The 19936-nt window shown below is 33.7% G+C and overlaps 1 protein-coding gene across 8 annotated transcripts in view; it reads right to left on the bottom strand.

Moving 5' to 3' along the window:
• NR2C1 (nuclear receptor subfamily 2, group C, member 1) overlaps positions 1-19936 on the bottom strand; it is a 47440-nt gene that overhangs the window by 4529 nt on the left and 22975 nt on the right. For 4 of the 8 annotated variants that reach the window (XM_005883159.2, XM_005883161.2, XM_005883160.2 and 1 more), the window contains exons 8-14: positions 19669-19853; positions 18310-18475; positions 12591-12712; positions 8213-8352; positions 6040-6177; positions 5095-5200; positions 2554-3065 (exon numbers count right to left, since the gene is read on the bottom strand). In XM_005883159.2, coding sequence (XP_005883221.1) covers positions 2891-3065; positions 5095-5200; positions 6040-6177; positions 8213-8352; positions 12591-12712; positions 18310-18475; positions 19669-19853 — 1032 coding nt within the window. In that variant the 3' untranslated portion in view covers positions 2554-2890. The other 4 variants (XM_014530753.1, XM_014530754.1, XM_014530755.1 and 1 more) reach the window with 4 other exon arrangements.

The following is a 19936-nucleotide window of genomic DNA, read 5'->3' as shown; positions in this document are numbered from 1 at the left end:
TTGTTCCACATGAATTAAAGGGCCCAAATCATGCCAGGAAAACATGCCCCAAACCATAACACTGCCCCCACCAGCTTGAAGGGTTGTACTCATGCATGTGGGGTGCATGCTTTCATGCTGTTTCTGCCAAATTCTCACTCTGCCATCTGCATGATGCAACTGGAAATGTGATTCATCGGACCACATGACTTTTTTCCAATGCTCGACTGTCCAATCCTTGTGTTCCTGTGCAAATTGGAGATGATGATTTATCTTGGTAACTGCAGACAGCAAAGGTGTTTGAACAGGCCTTCGGCTTCCATATCACATACGATGCAGTGTACGGCTAATATGCCTACAAACGTCAGGTGGTCATAATAATCTGGCCACTGAGTGTATATGTATTTATTTATTATTTTAAATAAATATATTTAAAAAAGGGGGGTGGAACGAAAGTGATCATCTGACTTAAGTATAAACAAAGATAGCTCAATGATTCTGTATACAGACTTGCAATCAATTCTTTCTTATGTCCCAAGCACCATCTCTGAATATGAGCACCTGGGTCCTCCAGATAATGAGCATCTTTTCTGGATACTGCAAGGTGTACAGGCGTCTTTCTCACTGTATTGCCTTTTGCAGGCACTCAGATTAGAGTGTCCTTGATTCTGGCTTTCTCTACCTGGATTTTGTTTTCTAAAAACTTATTGAACTCTCTTATCCTTTGATTTCTTCTCTTTTGTTTTGTCATTATGTAGTTATACTTTACTGCTTTACTGTCATTTTACTGAGATTTCAGGAGAGCAAGAAAATAAATTAATAGTCAATCTAATATTTAGCTAGAAGTCTTCAAATTGAATTATAATCCTAAAATAATGGATATGGAAATGTTTTCTCTTCCTGGAAGTACTTTAATAAATCTTACTAGAAATTTCTTAATAATGTGGCAAACAAACAAAAGGATAACTCCTCAACAAATAGAACTCTGAAATCAAATATACTGTCAGGAAACAAATTTATAATGCAGGTCACATTTTAATAAAGATCTAAAAACACTTCCAAATATAACTACAAATTTAATCATGAAAAACACCTGCAGTAAACATGTGTGTTAATTGACCATTATTACATTATTTCTAAATCCTTGGCTTACTTCTTTGGATTATAAAGGTATAAACCTACTAATTTTCCCATTTGTGTATTTTTATAGTAAATGTAGTTTTCTCCAGCTAATGTTATAAATAAACCTAATGACAAAAAAAAAATCATGTTTTAAGTAGGGAAAAATTTCCCTTAGGAAGTTGGTAAAGACTGTACAGTGATACTTTTAAACTTCTGATTTACTACCAAGTAGTAATTAGTAAAATCCACAGCCTCCCCAAATTCAGCTTCTCTTCTATTACAAAAATCTTAGTAAAAGAAGTATTCTGAGTACAATGAAATCTCCATTTTGTTTTTTATAACAAAGCAACAAATAGACATACTAAAACAAATCATCATGAAATCAGAGCAAATAAATATTTAATAGCATTAGGTTTGCTATGGAAAACATTACTCTGGAAGACATCCAAGGAATTTAAAATGCTTTTGTTGTAGCAATAACAAGGCTTTAGGTTGATGCTCATACTGAAATAGCCCTCCCCTCTTTATAGTGAAAAATCAGTGCATATTCCTTTATCAGCGGTTCTCAACCTGTGGGTTGTGACCCCTTTGGCGGTCGAACGACCCTTTCACAGGGGTCGTCTAAGACCATCCAGCATATCAGGTATTTACATTACGATTCATAACAGTAGCAACATTACAGTTATGAAGTAGCAACGAAAATAATTTTATGGTTGGGTCACAACATGAGGAACTGTATTTAAAGGGCCAGAAGGTTGAGAACCACTGCTTTATATACTAAAAAATTTTAATTTTTAAAAACTATTAACTGCCTTAAAATAATTGTTTCACTCACCTTGAAAACACAGATTGGTTATGATAAATCCATTATTTAACAAACTATTTCTAATGACCTAAAAGAAATTGGCTAACACCCATGGAAGGGTCAGGAAACTATATAATGCGGATCAGGAAAGAGGGAGAGGACAGATATTTGCTGTGCAATGGAAGAGCAACACTTGTAAGATCTCTTCTGCAATACTGAAACATTTTGGGCTCAACCAGTTTCTACTACTTTTAAAACACTGTAGTAAACTGAAAATATTAAAACATGAACCTTATCTTATTCTCAAAAAAAATTTTCTGCTGTATACATAAATAAAAAGTGCTTGTAACTAATAATATACACCACTAAAAAAGTCAAGTCTTAAGATCATGAATATCCTGTCTCATTGCCAGCAATGAGTGGTCTATGCTATGGATGCCACAACATTTACAGAAGACAAAAAAATATATCTTCAATTATGATTTCCTCTGGTTCTAATGTTATCATTACACCATTGACCATAATCTTATGACAAAGTAATTAAAAGATTATAGAAGCATAAAATACAAGGATATCCTCAGAGATTTCTGACAATTACGTATCTGTACTAGCTCATAATGAAGTTAAACATGAATAGAACACAATTCTGAAAAAAAAAACAAAGAACTAGTTTATTTGTTTCACCAAATAAGATATAAGAGATCTTAGTTTAGATAGTTAAAAGGTGACAGCTTTAGGTACCATCTTAACCAAGAAAAAATTCATAGTATTTCTTATTCACTTAAATAAGACAGGAAAGGAAACTCTAATTCCTGCTACCTGCCCAGTCACTTTGAAAATTCTTCTTAAGAAAGTAAAAATAAAAATATCTTGGTTTTTGGTTATTCTTTAAAGTCAAAATTTCCAGGTGCCCTGGAAAACCATGAGTTCAATTTGGTGTCTTGTGTTCTGAGAAAGAACAATTTTACACTGAGTGCTCAGCTTTCATATGCTGTGACCAATTATTTGTGAGTTATAATCTGCAGGTTCCATTTTTAAAATATGTGGGATAACACTGTCAATTCGTACATTGCCAATGAGACCTTTGAAAAACAATTCTTCAGTGATGGTAGCATTCATCAACCTCAAAGCTGGCAATCTGAGTAGTAGTCTGGACAACCTAAAAACAAAAAAGAAAGTTGAGGGGGACAAGATTATAAATCAAAGAGAGAGTAAGTAGAAAAATATGAGTAATTTCTGCATGTATATTATTTGTGGCCTAATTGAATAAAAGATCTAATTTTCAAAAGTTGAAATAAAAACCTTAGAATTCAAGCTTTAAAGTGTATGACAATCAACTGGATATAAGTGCAGTCTAACAGACTTCATAGTCAAGCCTTGCTCTTAACTGCTATGCCATTAAACCACGGTTCAAGCTATACGTTTAAAAATGGTATAGGAGCTTATTTTAGGTTGTAAGAACAGCAATATTTTGTGTTATCAGGGCATACAGACTCAATTATAATAGTTTTCTTGATTTTGCTTTAAGAAATACTACTGGGAATGGTAAAACAGGCAATGGTTGTTATTACTGGGAAAAGCACAAGACAATGGAATCAAGATCACTGGACTCACATTTTGATTCAGTTGCCCTCCTAGCTATGTGCTCCCTGCCTCTCTTCAGTTTTTTGTGTGAAAATTAAAATATCTGCCAGTTTCTGTATAGTGAGGTTCTTAAATTTTGGCAGGATATCTTGTGTGAAAGAAAGTACATTATACATTGAAAACTGCTATCGAAAGATAATTTGTTATTTTTAAGTAACTAGAAATGTAAGAAATTCAAAAATAATTCCAAAGATCAGTGAAAGCACCTGGAATCTAATGAAACAAAAGTCAGCCAACAATGGTACATCTAAGGAAGAAAAAATGTAAATACTGTACTTACTTTATAATGAGGCATAAAACAACTTTAGAAACATTTTTAAAAATCTGAAAAATTATCATGACAAACCAACAACAAAAGAACCACCTTTCCAAAAAGCTTGTGGTAATGTTTATCCTGCCTCTAGTACAGTGGTCGGCAAACTCAATAGTCAACAGAGCCAAATATCAACAGTACAACGATTGAAATTTCTTTTGAGAGCCAAATTTTTTAAACTTATATAGGTAGGTACATTGTTAATAACTTAATTAGGGTACTCCTAAGGCTTAGGAAGAGCCACACTCAAGGGGCCAAAGAGTCGCATGTGGCTCGCGAGCCACAGTTTGCCGACCACAACTTTAGTCTAAGGCCTTGCACTCCAATGCTTGAGACCAAATGAAACCAGCAGCCCCAGAATTAAGTGACCTTCATATAGCCATGTATCCTATTTCTCAAATTACTCAGTTCCTTTTGTTCCCACCAGCTGAGTTGCATCCACAGAACTGGTAGAAAGCAGGATAAGAGAACTGGTTAACTAAGTCTCATTTTCACGATGGAACTGGCTTATATATTTATTATTTAATACGTATAAAACATTGTTATATGTGAAATGTTCTTTTACTAGCTTGAAGTATATTAAATAAATAATGTTAGTAAACACATTTTTATAGCCCTTGCTATGAAACAGGCACTGTTCTAAGCTCTTTACATTATTAACTGATTTAAGCGTTACACTAATTGTAAAATGTGGATACTATTATTATCTCCATTTTACAGGTGAAGAAACTGAAACAGAGAAGTTAAAAACTACTTGCCCAATGTCATACAGCTAATAAGGTAAGATCAGAGGTCAAACCTAGGTACTCTGGCTTCGATGGCATTGTGTTTACTCTACAATACAGTCCTTCAAAAATTTAATTGATCTTATAAAATATTTTTTAAAAATTTCTACGTTAGTAGAAATATCATAAGCCAAATCTCAAAGTTATTTATTTAAAACAAAGAGTTTGGGCACTACTGCCAGACTACCTAGATCCAGTCAGGCTCTGCCAATTACTGTGATCTTGAGCAACTTACTTAACCTCTGTGTGCTAAAGTCATCTCTATATAAATGCAAGAAATGGATGAAATACTACATGCAATAATGCATACTGCTTTTCATAGCATTAACTATTTCAAAGTTTAACTAGAACATTTTATTTACTCTTGAAATATAAAATAATGAAATAATAGATTCACAAAAAAGTTAAAAATTAATATAGTTAAATAGCATTTAACTTCTAGATACCTGTAGGTGTCATCTGGATATGTTCTGGTTATATAATCTTGAAATTCCACATAAGCCTTTTCCTGAAATTTCTCAATCTGTTCCATGTTTTCTAGGCCTGGATGGTCTGAAACATGAAAGAATATATTGTTATCCTGCTTCTGAATGTTCATTTAGTAAGACATCTAGAGTAGAGGTGGAAGGGAATGAGAAGAACAGTTCAGTCAAAAATGAAACCTCTTCATATGTGTGGCTCTTTCCATAAATATTACTAAGTACCAGGCACTGTACTTTAAAGCCTGTAAAACTATTTTATCTCATACACAAATTCTAATATCTAATAAAAAATGAGACCAATGGGTTCTACTAAAATAGATATTATTTTCGTTTATCCCAAAAGTGGAGAAGGAATTTTGCTCACTGGTTTTAGCTTTTATTTTTTTCACATCCAAATAAGTGTCCAGCATTCATAAAACTCACCAATTTAAAGTGTATAATTCAATTATTTTAGATTATTCACAGAACTGTGCAACCATCACCATAACATAATTTTAGAACATTTATGTCACTCCAAAAGAATGCTGTACCATTCAGTCACTGCCTATTCTTCCCTCTCCTTAGTCCTTGGTAATTACTAATTACTAACCTACTTTATGTCTGTAAAATTTGCCTATTCTAGACATCCCATTTAAATAGAATTATGTAATATGTGGTCTTTTGTGACTGGCTTCTTTCCCTTAGCATACTGTTTTCAAGGTTCATCCATGTGTAAGAACTTAATTTTATAGCTGACTGATATTCCATTGTATGCATATATTACATTTGGTTTATTTATTCATTTGTTGATGAACACTTGTTTCCACTTTAACTACGTCATTTTATATTCCCACCAGCAGGGTATGAGGGATTCAATTTCACCACAAGCTCAAACACTGTATTTTAGATAAGATGTCACTATTTGTGTACCTGGACTGAAGAGCACTATTGCTTTCAGGTAGGCATATTCATAGCCATCAACACAGAGTTTAACCATGCTGTTGCAAAACTCCTGGAGTTTGAAGATGTGCTCCATCAATAATTTTCTTCTTTCTGTTGACATTTTATCTTTAATTAAAAACAAACAAAAGCTTCTAATTTTCTGCTAAAATGTATGACTATTTTTATCCAACATATTTCCTTCCCATTAATTTCCAGCGTTAAATATAACCAATCTGTAAATGTTTCAAATTCAATATCTCTACAAGTACAGATGAAACTAATTAATGATCTTTGGACACGCTTCATTCAAGAAAAAACAAAACAAGCTGTTAGTATAAAAAACCCTAAACATAATGTTTCTCTTTTCAAGACACACCTTTGAAAAAATAAGCTGTAAAGACAATCATCTGAAAAACTGGCAAAAGAAATTCAAAATATTCAAATTTGGTAACAGGATTTTATTTAAGCTTATATTGATTTTTAAAAGTGAGCAAAATCATCTAGATTTTTAAAAGTTAACAACACTGCCCAGCTGGTGTGGCCCAGTGTTTGAGCGTTGACCTATGAACCAGGAATGGTTGGATCCCAGTGAGGGCACCTGCCTGCACCTGCCTACGTTGTGGGCTCAATCCCCAGTAGGGGGCATGCAGGAGGTGGCAGATCAAAGATTCTCTCTCCCTCTCCTTTCCACTCTGAAATTAATAAAAATAATAATAATAAATAAAAAAGTTAACAACACTACTAAAATAAAAATATTTAGCAAAAAAAAAAACCATTGTCAAAACCAAAGGAGACTAAGTAAAATTTACTGTGGAGGGATATGTTTAAAACACATCTGATTACTCAATTACAGCTTTAGTGAGAGTAGGGTATATAATGCATTACAAAATTATGAGAAAACAATCAAGATCAGGAGTCCACAAATAACATGGGGATGCAGTGCTGCTTTCTGGAGCTACTGCTGATGAAATTTTAAGGAGGACACATATAATTTAAAAATCATATAAAACAGTAAGAAATGGAATATGGTAAAGAAATAAAACATAATTCCCAATTTATATATTCCTAAACGCAAGTGACAGCTTCTATTTGAAGAGGGGGCACATTTTTGGTCAGTCACATGTCATTCTGAAGTAAAATATTTATAAATCAGTGACTGCCTGACTCCTTAAATTAGCGGTTCTCAACCTGTGGGTCGAGACCCCTTTGGGGTTCGAACGACCCTTTCACAGGGGTCACCTAAGACCATCGGAAAACACATATATAATTACATATTGTTTTTGTGATTAATCACTATGCTTTAATTATGTTCAATTTGTAACAATGAAAATACATCCTGCATATCAGATATTTACATTACGATTCATAACAGTAGCAAAATTACAGTTATGAAAATAATTTTATGGTTGGGGGTCACCACAACATGAGGAACTGTATTAAAGGGTCACGGCATTAGGAAGGTTGAGAACCCCTGCCTTAAATGAATGAGAGTTGTCATTATCTTGGCATCAAGAAAAGGAAAAAAGAGAGGAAGGATTGTTTTGTGACTCTTCAGTACTTTTTAAATAAGAGAATATACCCTGGTGAATTGACCAAAAAAGATCTTGGAATTCAAAGGGTTACAATGAAGAAAGGTAACTTAAAAATTGATTGGAAGAATACATTTTAAAGTATTTACTCAACTTTATATAAGCTAACCCTGGATTCTTTGGTACCTATACCAAAGTACAAAAATTCACAAGGCCTGGTCAGAAATAGCCAACCAGACTTAAATATACTTGTTTCAATTTTGTTGTGCTTTAAAACATTTTAAAATTCAAAAAAATTTTTCAAGTGTCCAGGGCATGAACCAGGCATGGGCACAGACCAAACGCCAAGCTAGGATAAACAAGGAGTTACTCGGTCCCTGGCTGACATGAAACAAGCATCACCAAATCTGGTGCAACTCTATCCAAGTCAGGGACATACAAATTTAAATATTCAAAAATATTTTTTTGGTGGTCAATGAAATGAAATTATCAAAATGTAAAAATTATCTAAAGTAAAAAGAATGTTGTCATCTAAAACATTATCATCAGATATGTAACTTTAATAGTAAAAGCCTTTATAAAACTGACATCCTCTCTTATATCCTGGGAAAAGGAAATAAAGTGCTTTTTACCTTGTTGAAGGCTACTGTGAAGGCAATTGACAAATGTTGCTAATATAGTTGCCACATTCATTACTTGCCAGCACTGGGCAAGACCAAGAGTAAAAAGTTCATTCCAATAAGCTTTCACCAATGATATGCTGTTTTCCTGCCTATTAAAAACACACACACAAATCAGATATTATTAAAATATATTTTATAAACTTTACAATTGACTCATATATTTTATAGTAAAATACTAGTGAAGTACAATTTACTCTAGAAAGACGAACTAGATCAATTCTGTGTTCTGTATACCTGACAGCACTTGATGAGAAAGGCTTAGAACTTTAATTAGCTAGCTCATTAATCAGTCAGCCAGTTTATAAGAACAGTTTCAAACTGCAGAAGTTGGGGCTTTAATACCACATTTCATGGAAACAGATAGCATAAAGATTGTTTTTAAAAATATTAAAATTAAAAGCATGCATTTAAAAAACTTTTCTCAAGTTTTATTTTGTCTTTAATGCAGGTAAATACTCTCTTTTTTAAAAAAAATGGGCAATTAAAATTATTTAATGGTAGGTAACAACCAATTTCCTACGAGAAATGGTTTCTTCTTTAAGTATGTTTCAGATGAGATATTATCTCTATAAATGAGACACCAAGGATTTTACTAGGGGTAAGAAGGATACGAAAGATCAAAAGTTTTTTCCTGAATTTCTAAATAAGAAATCTCAGCATGAGAGAATAGAAAAAGTAGTAATAGGAGTCAAGAGACCAGGGTTTTAAAACCTAGATCATCAACTTATTATCCATTTGAAATCAGGCAAATAAGCTCCCAAGTCTCAGGCTGTTTAGCTATATAAAATGCAGACTCTATAACCTATATCTAGTTATTATGAGGCACAAATGTAAGAATTATGTGAACAGGCCATGACATAAAGTACAAAAAGCCAGGCACTGTAGGAAGCATTGGAAAAACAGCAACAAACAACATGGATTAGGTCTGCCTTCATGAAGCAGAAGGGCAACATAATAAATACGCCATTTTAAATATTTTATATAAATATATACACATATACATATGATTATATATACATTAAGTTAGTTTTAGGCAATAAAAATTCTACATTACTATAAAGTATGATGCTGCATTAGAAAATGGGGATGGGAGGGCCATGTTCAGGTAAGGTAGCTGGGGAAGGCCTTACTAAGGGCCTGACATTTGAGTAGAGAAAAACAGAAAAGAACTTAAAAAAAACACACACAAATTCTAGGGGAAAAGTAATCTAAGAAGAACAAGGGCCAAACTTGTTGAGGTGAGAACCAGGATGTAGTAGGTACTCAAAAACTGTTGAGTGGATTAATAAATGCTATCCTCCCTTAGTTTTTTAAATTTCTAAACATTTTATTTCAAACTATGGTCTTTTTATGAGTCAGCAGTTATATTAACTTTTTCCTTTAAATTTATTGGGGTGACATTGGTTAATAAAATTATATGTTTCAAGTGTACAATTCTATAATACATCTGTCTATTGCACTGTGCGATCACCACCCAAAGTCAAGTCTCCTTTTGTCACTATATTTGACCCCCTTTACCCTTTACTACCTCTCCACTCTCCTTCCCCTACGGTAACTACCATACTGTTGTCTGTGTCTAAGTTTCAGTTTTATATCCCACATGAGTGAAATCATATGGTTCTTGAGTTTTTCTGTCTGACTTATTTTGCTTAGCATGATATGTTCAAGATCCATCCATGTTGCTGCAAATGGCAGTATTTCATTTTTTCTTATGGCTGAGTAGTATTCCATTGTATATATGTACATCTTCTTTATCCAGTCATCTATTGAAGGATACTTCGGTTGTTTCCATGTCTTGGCTATGGTTAATAATGCTTCAGATGTTTTAATTCATGGATCTCTCAGACGAGCTTGTGTGATGAGCTGGGAATCCTTTGTTGAATCATAGCTATGCAACTTGTAACTTCAAGGGAAGAGAACAGGGGAACCTCCCATGCCTCAATTCCTCTGATGTAACTCCTCCTCCCCTCTTAAATATCCTTTCACTGGCTAAATCCTTTCTATCCCTTAATCTATAACTCAGAGCTCACTTTAAAAAAAAAAAATTCTCTTACCACATTCCTCTCCCAAGATAGTTCATCATTCCTCCTTCAGTGTCACATATTCATTTATATTTTATACTTATTTCATGGTATTCTAATTTATTGGTTTTGGAGTCTGTCTCCTATACTAGATTAAAACCTTACTGAAGGCTTATTCATGTCTGTATCTCTGTCAACAGCACAGTAGATGGCATATAGAAGAAATTCAGCAAATGATTTCTGATTTCAGGGGATATAGAACAGGGAGAAGTTAGAATTTAGAAAAAACAGAGTTAGAAAAGCTATGGGCATGGACTCTTTTCCTATCAAATAACCTTTAAACCCAAACCTATATACTAAAATCATTTGTCAAGTTAAAACACATAGCCTTCTTTATGACATTACATTTTATTTAAGAATTGAATATACTCAAACAAAAGCTTATATTGCCAACTTAAGAGTTATAGAAAGTAATTTTTCTCACTGGAAATTCTTCAGCTGAAATTTTTACTCCAGGCTGATCACTCTTTTCCATTCAGTACCTGAGAAGAATTACTTGCCATAAAAAATTGGCCATTTAAAATTTATTTAAAAGTAAAGTTTAAATGAAAAGAAAATCAATAGTTTTAATCGCCATATGAATATGAAAAATTTTAATCTCAAACAAACTAAAAGATAATAAGATACTATTTTTCATTTATCAGAAAAGATGGATAAAATCCAGAATTAATGAGGATGTGAGAAAATAAGCATTCATTCTTGTACATTGCTGATGGGAGTGTAAACTGTCTCAAATCATTTTGGAGGACAATTTGGTAGCACCTAGCAAAAATGGAAAGGTACACCTCTTAGACTCAGCAGTTCCACTTATAATAATGTACTTTATAGAAATACTAACACAAGTACTCAGTCGGCATCCATCTTTTTAATTCAAACTAAAAGTTATTTAGTGATAATAAAGAGAACTTACATAGCAGCTACACTAATAGTAGGTAAGTCTAACTGCAAAGAATCAGTTAGATTGGCTGTTACACTGAACCAGATTTTTAATACAGATCACAGGGAAATGTGGATGCCACTATAAAATTATACTGTTATAATCAGAAACCTCAGGTTTTATTTTTGCTTTCTTCAACATTTGGACTATTTCCATAGGATAATCACACTTAATTTAACAGAAGTACTTAAGATCGGTATGTTACAAATAACTCAAGGAGTTCAAATCACTACCCCCAAAATCCTTCCTGTTGTTGTTTTACTATAATAATTAATATCTAATTATAAAAAACAGCATCAGATTACTTTTCGAGGTACAAGTGTGCCAATTACAAGCTTAGAGAACTACAGTAAATGCTTTAAAAGAAACTGCTAATGTATAAATGTAGATATCAACGCATGGTATAGCCAACGTTGATTAATAAACCAAATTACAGTGGGGTTCTACATATGCCTCTTAAAGTAATAATTCAGATATGTTTCTTAGTTATATTCTAAATATTCCCTAAGGATAAAGGATGGGCATGGACTCTTCAGTTATTATTCTTATTTGGCAAATGGAAAAACAGATTTACAGAATATGAAAGTGAAAAGTTTACAAAATCGTATTGGTGAGTAGGGTCCTGTAACTAGAATAATACTTTTCTAACTATGGTATTAAGATATTCCATGGTCTCTTTGTTTCTTCATACCAGCTACTTTAAAGCAATCTAAATAAATCTGGCAAACTTTAGGCAAAGCTTGGGTTTCTTACAGTAAACCATTTCCTTTAACATCTGATTACTTCAGAACAGAATACAGATGTGCTATTCAATAGAAAGAACAAAATTCTAAATTATCATAGTGGTACTAGGGGTTTACATTTTCTTTCTTTTTTTCCCCTCAATCACACACAATTATTTGTTTTTAAACATATTCACTGCTTACAAGTTTCAGCTCCTTATTAAAATGTTTGAGATGAACACTAGTCGTGTAAGGAAAACAACAACCCTGGGATAACCCTATAGGCTCCCTACCTTTAAGTCATTCAGAGACAGGCTATTACGAATGCTGGCCATGATTTATTAGTTCCACCGCATATATCCCCTTCAAATTAACTTAGTCAATTCATGAAATATGGATACTCTTCCACATAAATATAATACAAAAAATACTAGTTGCCATGATTTGTGACATCAATGACAAAACTTAAAGTTATGTGGTACCATTTTTTTTTCCTTTAATGCAGATCCTCCCAAAATAAAAGTTCTTGTTTAATGTACATTTGTGCTACAAAACCTCATTTACATTTAAGATTTTAAAACACTTACCCTAAAGCCTGGAAGGAAGGAATAGAAAGTGCCCAGTGCATCGATAAGAACAGCAGTCTGGAGGCAGACTCCCCGATATAGTGCACATTCAGGTACTCAGGCATAGGAGAAGGCATGGTGAGCTAGTGTGAACAGGGATTGAGATAAATTATCTTATGACCAACAGTCCTAAAGTGTAATTTCTTTGAAAAAGTTAAATGCAAACCATAACTTATTACACATGAGTCTAATAGATTGACCAAAAGGTAAACCTTGAAATAATCTAAGACACTGGACTTTACAGCTAAAAATAGGATTTAGAATAAATGAGTAGATCATAGTTTCTAACAAAGCAATATTAAGACAAGCAGAATCCTACTTAATAAATATCCAACTATGATATTATCTGGTTGTATTTTTATAAAATATACTTTTATTGAATTCAATGAGGAAAGAAGAGGGAGAGAAAGAAATATCAATGATGAGAGAGAATGATTGATTGGCCGCCTCCCATACATTCCCTTCTGGGGATAGAGGCCACAACTCTAGCATGTGCCCTGATTGGGAATTGAACTGTGACCTTCTGGTTCATAGGTTGATGTTCAACCACTGAGCCACGCCAGCTAGGCTCTCTGGTTGTTTTTAAAAGTTACTTTTTGTCTTTGTCTAACAATTTCTTCCTTTCTTCCCTTTCTTTATTAAACAATAGTATACAACAAATTCACTTTAAGGAGCAATCCTGTATATGTTAAATGTTCCTTTCATTGAGGCTATGGAGTTAAATTCAAATGCTTATAGGCTCAGGAGAGTATTGATTGAAGCAGGCCATCTGCAAAGTGCATATTCCCAGAGAAAGGGGACAGCTGTGACATGAGTTCAACACAATAAAAACATATGGGAAAAACAGATGCCTGCTATCAATTTTTCAAAGAGGAGGTTCTGTGTAAAAAAAAAATCCCCATTTAATCAACAGGTAAAACCAAGTATGTCTGTGGCCATAATTTTCACAGGCTTCCAGTTTGTACTGCTGACCTTAGATAGTTATTTTAATATGTTTTTCACTGATTTTTATTTTATTTTTTGAAAGAGAGAGGAAGAAGGATAGAGATAGAAACATCGATGAGACAGAAACATCGATTGGCTGCCTCCTGTATGCCCCCTACTGGGGATCAAGCCCATAATCCAGGCGTGTGCCCTGACCAGGAATCGAACAAGTGACCTCTTGGATCAGGAGTTGATGCTTAACCACTGAGCACACTGGCCGGGCCTTAGGTAATTATTTTAAATGTGTGACCACTGCCTGGCCAGTGTGGCTCAGTGGTTGAGTGCCAACCTATGAACCAGGTTGATGAATCCAAATTTCCTTCACTGAAGAAAAGAATAATCTATAGAGTACCTTCTAGGCATTAAATTAGTAAGATAAACTGAGATGTAATGGCACAGAAAAAACATCTCATAGATACCTAGAGAAAAAACTGCAAAACAATATGTGGATGATCCAACTTACACATATAAATAAAGGAGAGAAGGAAATACACCACACAGTTGATAGCAGTAGCTAACCCTGGGTGGGATAAGCTCGATGTGCTCATATATATTTTTCTGGGGAATGGATATATAGCTTTCCACAAATTCTCAAAGGTGTCTATGATGCCAAGAAGATCAAAGGATTTGTTGTTGTTAATAACCTGAGGATATTTTCCCATTGATTTTTAGAGAGAATGGCATGGCTCAGTGGTTAAGTGCTGACCTATGAACCAGGAGGTCATGGTTCCATTCCTGGTCAGGGCACATGCCCAGGTTGCAGGCTTGATCCCCAGTGGGGGGCGTGCAGGAGGCAGCCAATCAATGATTCTCCCTCATCATTGATGTTTCTATCTCTTTCTTCCTCTCCCTTCCTCTCTGAAATCAATAAAAATATGTTAAAAAAAATAAGAGAGTGGAAGGGAGGCAGAGAGACAGAGAGAGAGAAACATTGACGTGAGAGAGACACATCAATTGCTTGCCTCACACAAGCACCCTGACCAGGGCCGGGATGGAGCCTGCAACCAAGTTACCGGCCCTTGACCGGAATCAAACCCAGGAACCTTCAGTCCACAGGCCGATGCTCTAACCACTGAGCAAAACAAACTAGGGCTGAGGTGATTTAGAGCAGTGGTTCTCAACCTTCCTTACGTTGCGACCCTTTAATACAGTTCCTCATGTTGTGGCGACTCCCAATTTCATTGTTTCAAATTGAACATAATTAAAGCATAGTGATTAATCAAAAAACAATATGTAATTATATATGTGTTTTCCGATGGTCTTAGGCGACCCCTGTGAAAGGGTCGTTCTACCCCCAAAGGGGTCGCAACCCACAGGATGAGAACTGCTGATTTAGAGTGTTGAGACATGATTAAACTAGGATACCTACTTTACAAGTTATTGTCTACATAATTACCTTTCTAGCAGTTTCTATATGTAATTTTCATAATGGGTTAAATAATATAGCTTTAAAATAATCATTTGGCCCTAGCTGGCTTGGCTCAGTGGATAGAGCATCAGCCTGCGGACTGAAGGGTCCCAGGTTCAATTCCGGCCAGGGGCACATGCCCGGGTTGCGGCTTAATCCCCAGTGAGGGGTGTGCAGGAGGCAGCCGATCAATGATTCTCTCTCATCATTGATGTTTCTATCTCTCTCTCCTTCTCTCTTCCGCTCTGAAATCAATAAAGAAATATATTTTATAAAAAAAAAAATAATCATCATTTGACTTGAGTTAGAAAATCTGGATTCTATTCCCAACTTGTCATTAATTAACTGTGTGGCCCTGGATCACATATTAATTCAGCAACCATTTATTGAGAGTTCATTGTGAGCCACCTAGCTAAGTGCTGTATGTATACTGTAGTCTCAATAGAGAAATAAAATGGGAAGTGAATGAACTGTAGAAAAGGCTAAAAAAAGAGAATGACATGTCTGAGAAATAATGGGCAATGGGAAGCTATTGAAGGTTTTTATGTAGCAGAGTAACATAACTGGATTGACTTTTAATAATTATTATTTTGTTATCAGTGCTCAAGATGGAGAAGAGAGACTGTAAGCAAAGATATTACTATAACACTTTAAGAAAATTTAAAAGGCCTGAAATATGGCATTGAAAATGAAGAGAAAGGGAGAAATTCTAATAGACTGGTTAGGATTATGTCAGGGAATGAAGCTAGGAAAATGACAACAACTCCCAAACAGCAAATGTGGTGACTAGGATTGTGATTCTAATATTTGGATAATAAATTTTAGAGAACAGTTTGGGAAATCACCTACCTCTATCTCAAACACTTATTTCCAAATGGGAATAGTATCCACCTTGATTATTTGTATAAGCAAATTGAAATAATCAAGTGAGACAAAGCATATGAAATCACACCAAAAACTCTGAAGTTTAACAGAAATGTTAAATATTGCTGCTGTCCTAGATTCTTCAGAATAAAAATTTAAGAAGCATTATTAGACTATTTCTCCTTACTGTCTGGGTTGCTTTGAACAAGACACTAAAAACCTCCAAATCTCTTTTTTTATTTAGAAAATGACAATAAAAATATGAACCTTCTCAACAGACTGTAGTGAGGCTCAAATCAAAGAATGCATGTGGAAGCATGCTGCAAACTACACTCACTGTATGTAAAAATGCAAGAAAGGGACAAAATGCTATTAGTAGCTCAGCAATCAAGAGAAAATTCATTTTTTTGATTACAGATGGCATGTCTTGAAACTCATGACCATAAAACATCAAGGAAAGAACTAACCCTGAAGGTACTAGGTTGGGAAGTCACTGAAAAGTGAGACTCTGATTTCACAGAGTCTGTAAATAAGATTCAAGGAAAGAAGGAGCTGTCTTTCTTCAGGAGAATAAGAAACTTTACAGTGCTCATTATGAGGATATCCAGAGTATAGTAGGATAAAGATGAAATGGAAAAAAGAAAAAGTCCTATTTGCCTAATTCATTTGTCCAAAACAAATATTTGAAAGAAAAAGAAAACTCTGAGGACCAGTATCAACAAAAATGGTGAACTACTTCTACTTTCGATAGAAGCATTCTTGAGTACCTTTTCCTTGCAATGGGTCCTCTTCCTACTTCTTTTACCCTTCCTTCCCATTTAAATCCAAAGGGGGAAATAAAACTAATAAATATCTTTTACTTAGAATAAGAGCAATGGGAAAAATCAGTTTTGCTTTGCTCCACCCCTGTCCATAGCTCCTACCATATTTTTAAGGATGACATTGATTATTCCCATTGCCTCCTCTTATAGCCTTCCTAAAAAGTGTTCTTGTACAATGCAAATAAAACTTTTCTAATTTTTTTCATGTTATCTTTGTAAAATTTTACATAAAGATTGGTTTCACTGATGTTTTACTGACTATCAAATTAGAGCAATTATTATTTAAGTCACTGTGTTTTCTCTGTGGCTATTTCTACCAAGTAGTTAAAATCTGCATAAACAAACTTTATTATATGCAATTTTGGCCAGTATTAGATTTATTTTGTGCTCATTATTTCTACCAGTGATGTGTGTATGTATGCTGTAGTCTCAATAGATATAGTTATCTACTTGATAACTATATGTTTTCATAAGAAACCCATGGAAATGTGTATTCTATAGTAAAGTTATGAGCAATTACACTCAGGTATTCCAGAACTACTATGTATTGTTAAATGTCCTACATACTTCCAAACACTGCATATAATTTGCTAACAGTATTCACAGCTAGCTGGCAGAGCAAAGATACAAAGTGGTTAAAATGGAGGGTCAAAACAGCTGGGTCTTAATTAGGGCCTCAATGGTCAGCATATCTATAGCTGAATGACAACCATCTGTACTACAAATCAAATATTATAAAGTTATTTTCTAATGTTGTATATGTATTACTCCTAGTATTCTAAATGTAACGTTTCCATCATAAATTTATGTATATTAGGGGAGCAGAAAATAAGTTACAAATGTACCTTCTCCAAAATGTTTAAAGTATTAAAAGTTAACACAAAGTTAAAATGTGTTAAATGATTTTTACCTTCTTAAAATAATTGAGAGCTAGCAAACTGGGGTAATACATAATAAATGGAGTTCTCTGCAGTTACTCTGATAAGAGCAGAGTATCTGAGTCTTAGATACTGGTTTATACTAAAGTAATAGTAGCGAGGCATTGAACAAACCAGTGCATTTGACAGATCATGATTGCCAATATTTAATGTCAAAAAAGCAACAACTTGCCCTGACCAGTTTGGCACAGTGGCTGGAGCGTCAGCCTGTGGACTGAAGAGTCCCAGATTCGATTCCAGTCAAGGGCATGTACCTTGGTTGCGGGCACATCCCCAGTAGGGGGTGTGCAGGAGGCAGCTGATCGATGTTTCGCTCTCATGGATGTTTCTAGCTCTCTATCCCTCTCCCTTCCTCTCTGTAAAAAATCAAATAAAATATATTTTTTAAAAAAGCAACAACTTATGTATAAATGTTCTAAAAGCTAACTTTTATAAACTGAAACCCATTAATTAATATTTTAACTATGCTTTAGAAACAGGATTTATTAAGCCATTATTTTATATAGGCAGATGTATATGTTTTAGCTGCTGTTTTGAATTCTATCAGGGATATTTCTGACTTTTAAAAGTACAACAAATATACTTTGTTTTTTGAAAGGAAGATTAAATCAAAATGGATAATACAACATAAAAATTATAAAAAATATATATATATATGGAAATACCCTGAAAGCTACATGTGAATCGCTGAGAAGTGGCCCCTCTTTTTCGATGTAATTTATGCTTGAGTCTCCAGCAATTAGATGTACGTTTCCTTCCATGCCCTCTACTGAGCTCTGACAGGCTGTGCTCTCTCCGGGATTCAATGCTTTTGCAAGAGTGTCAAATGCCCTATAAGGAGACATCAGAAGCTGTGAGCTTGGACATCTCCACAATAAAATAAAAATTGTATATAAAATTCTGGAATTAAGATTTAGGCCTAAAAACTGTTTAGGAAATAAAACTTTGGTGTATCACTGAACACTCTATTTCAGTGATATCTATGACTCTCCAAAAGCAACAAATTAAGACTTCATATGTATGAAAAAATATATTAATGTATTATCAGAGAACTAGTCTTTAAAAAAAATCTTAAGTAATTAAGGAGGTATAATTTTTATACTTTGGTATAAAAATATGCTTTTACAAGTTATACATTTGTTACAAGATATCAGCTCATTCATTTTACATATAGCAGTTATTTAGAAAGAACAAGGGCTAGAATTTACGTTGACCTGACTGTGTTCTACACAACATAAAGTTAGGTTTTAACTTTATTTTATAATTCAGAGAATATTTTAAAACTTGTGGTTACATAGCTACATCTAAATGGTAAGAATTTGAGATTAGAATAGCAAATAATTAACTAATGTTAGTAAATAATTATTCAAAGTAGTTCTCCATATTTTCTAATGAGATGCCTTCTAGATTTACTTAAAACCTCTTGTTCAACAAAGTACTTAATGAGATTCTTAAATGAAGTTTCTTCAATATTTGAGGTGATGGAAAGAATGTGAAAAAAGCCTAAAGAAATCTGATTTCTACATGCTAAATATTAATATTGAGAGAATGAAAAATAGAATTCTGATGAGTTTCCTGAAGTGTAACTTAAAAATTTGATTTAACTAAGTCTTTAAATCTATTTCATCACTAAAAATTGATGGGAAAAATGAACATGACTCCCTAATAAAGATAAATGGTTAACTCTAAATACACAGAAGATAAAATCTGACAACTAAACTATATCTGAAATTTCAGACCCAAATAATCATCTTTAGCGGAAAAAAATTCCTGAATTTTATGACTACATTTCTAACATATAATAATATTCACTTATTGCTCATTATGTATAATGTAGCCTGCTGGAAAACATTTTACATCTGAATGCAATTTTTTAGTTAAAACTGACTATGCCTTACATTTTCTAAACCTAAATAAATACGGTTTTTTGAAACTTCTATAAATAGTATTCAACCTAAAAATATCTTAAGAAATACTAAAGGACACTTAAACAAAAGGACACTTAAGATCAAAACAGACCTTACCTTGAAACATCACCATTGGTATGAATTTCTTGATTAAATTCACACAAAGAGGCATCACCATTACTTAATCCTTCAATCATAGACATTTTATTACTATTTTGAAAAAGATCTTTAGTTTTTCCAAGATTTGCTAATGATGTAACCACACTGGCCAATGTACTTAAATCTCCCTGACATGTATCAGCCTTAAAAAAAAAAAAAAAAAAAAAAAAAAAAAATTAAATTCTGCAAGTAGGTATCTGTCAACTTTTAAATCTGAAATATCCAG

The sequence above is a fragment of the Myotis brandtii genome, unplaced genomic scaffold (assembly GCF_000412655.1).
Source record: "Myotis brandtii unplaced genomic scaffold, ASM41265v1 scaffold772, whole genome shotgun sequence".
NCBI lineage: Eukaryota > Metazoa > Chordata > Mammalia > Chiroptera > Vespertilionidae > Myotis > Myotis brandtii.
Note: the sequence above shows the minus strand (reverse complement) of the source record. Positions and strands in the feature narration are given on the sequence as shown.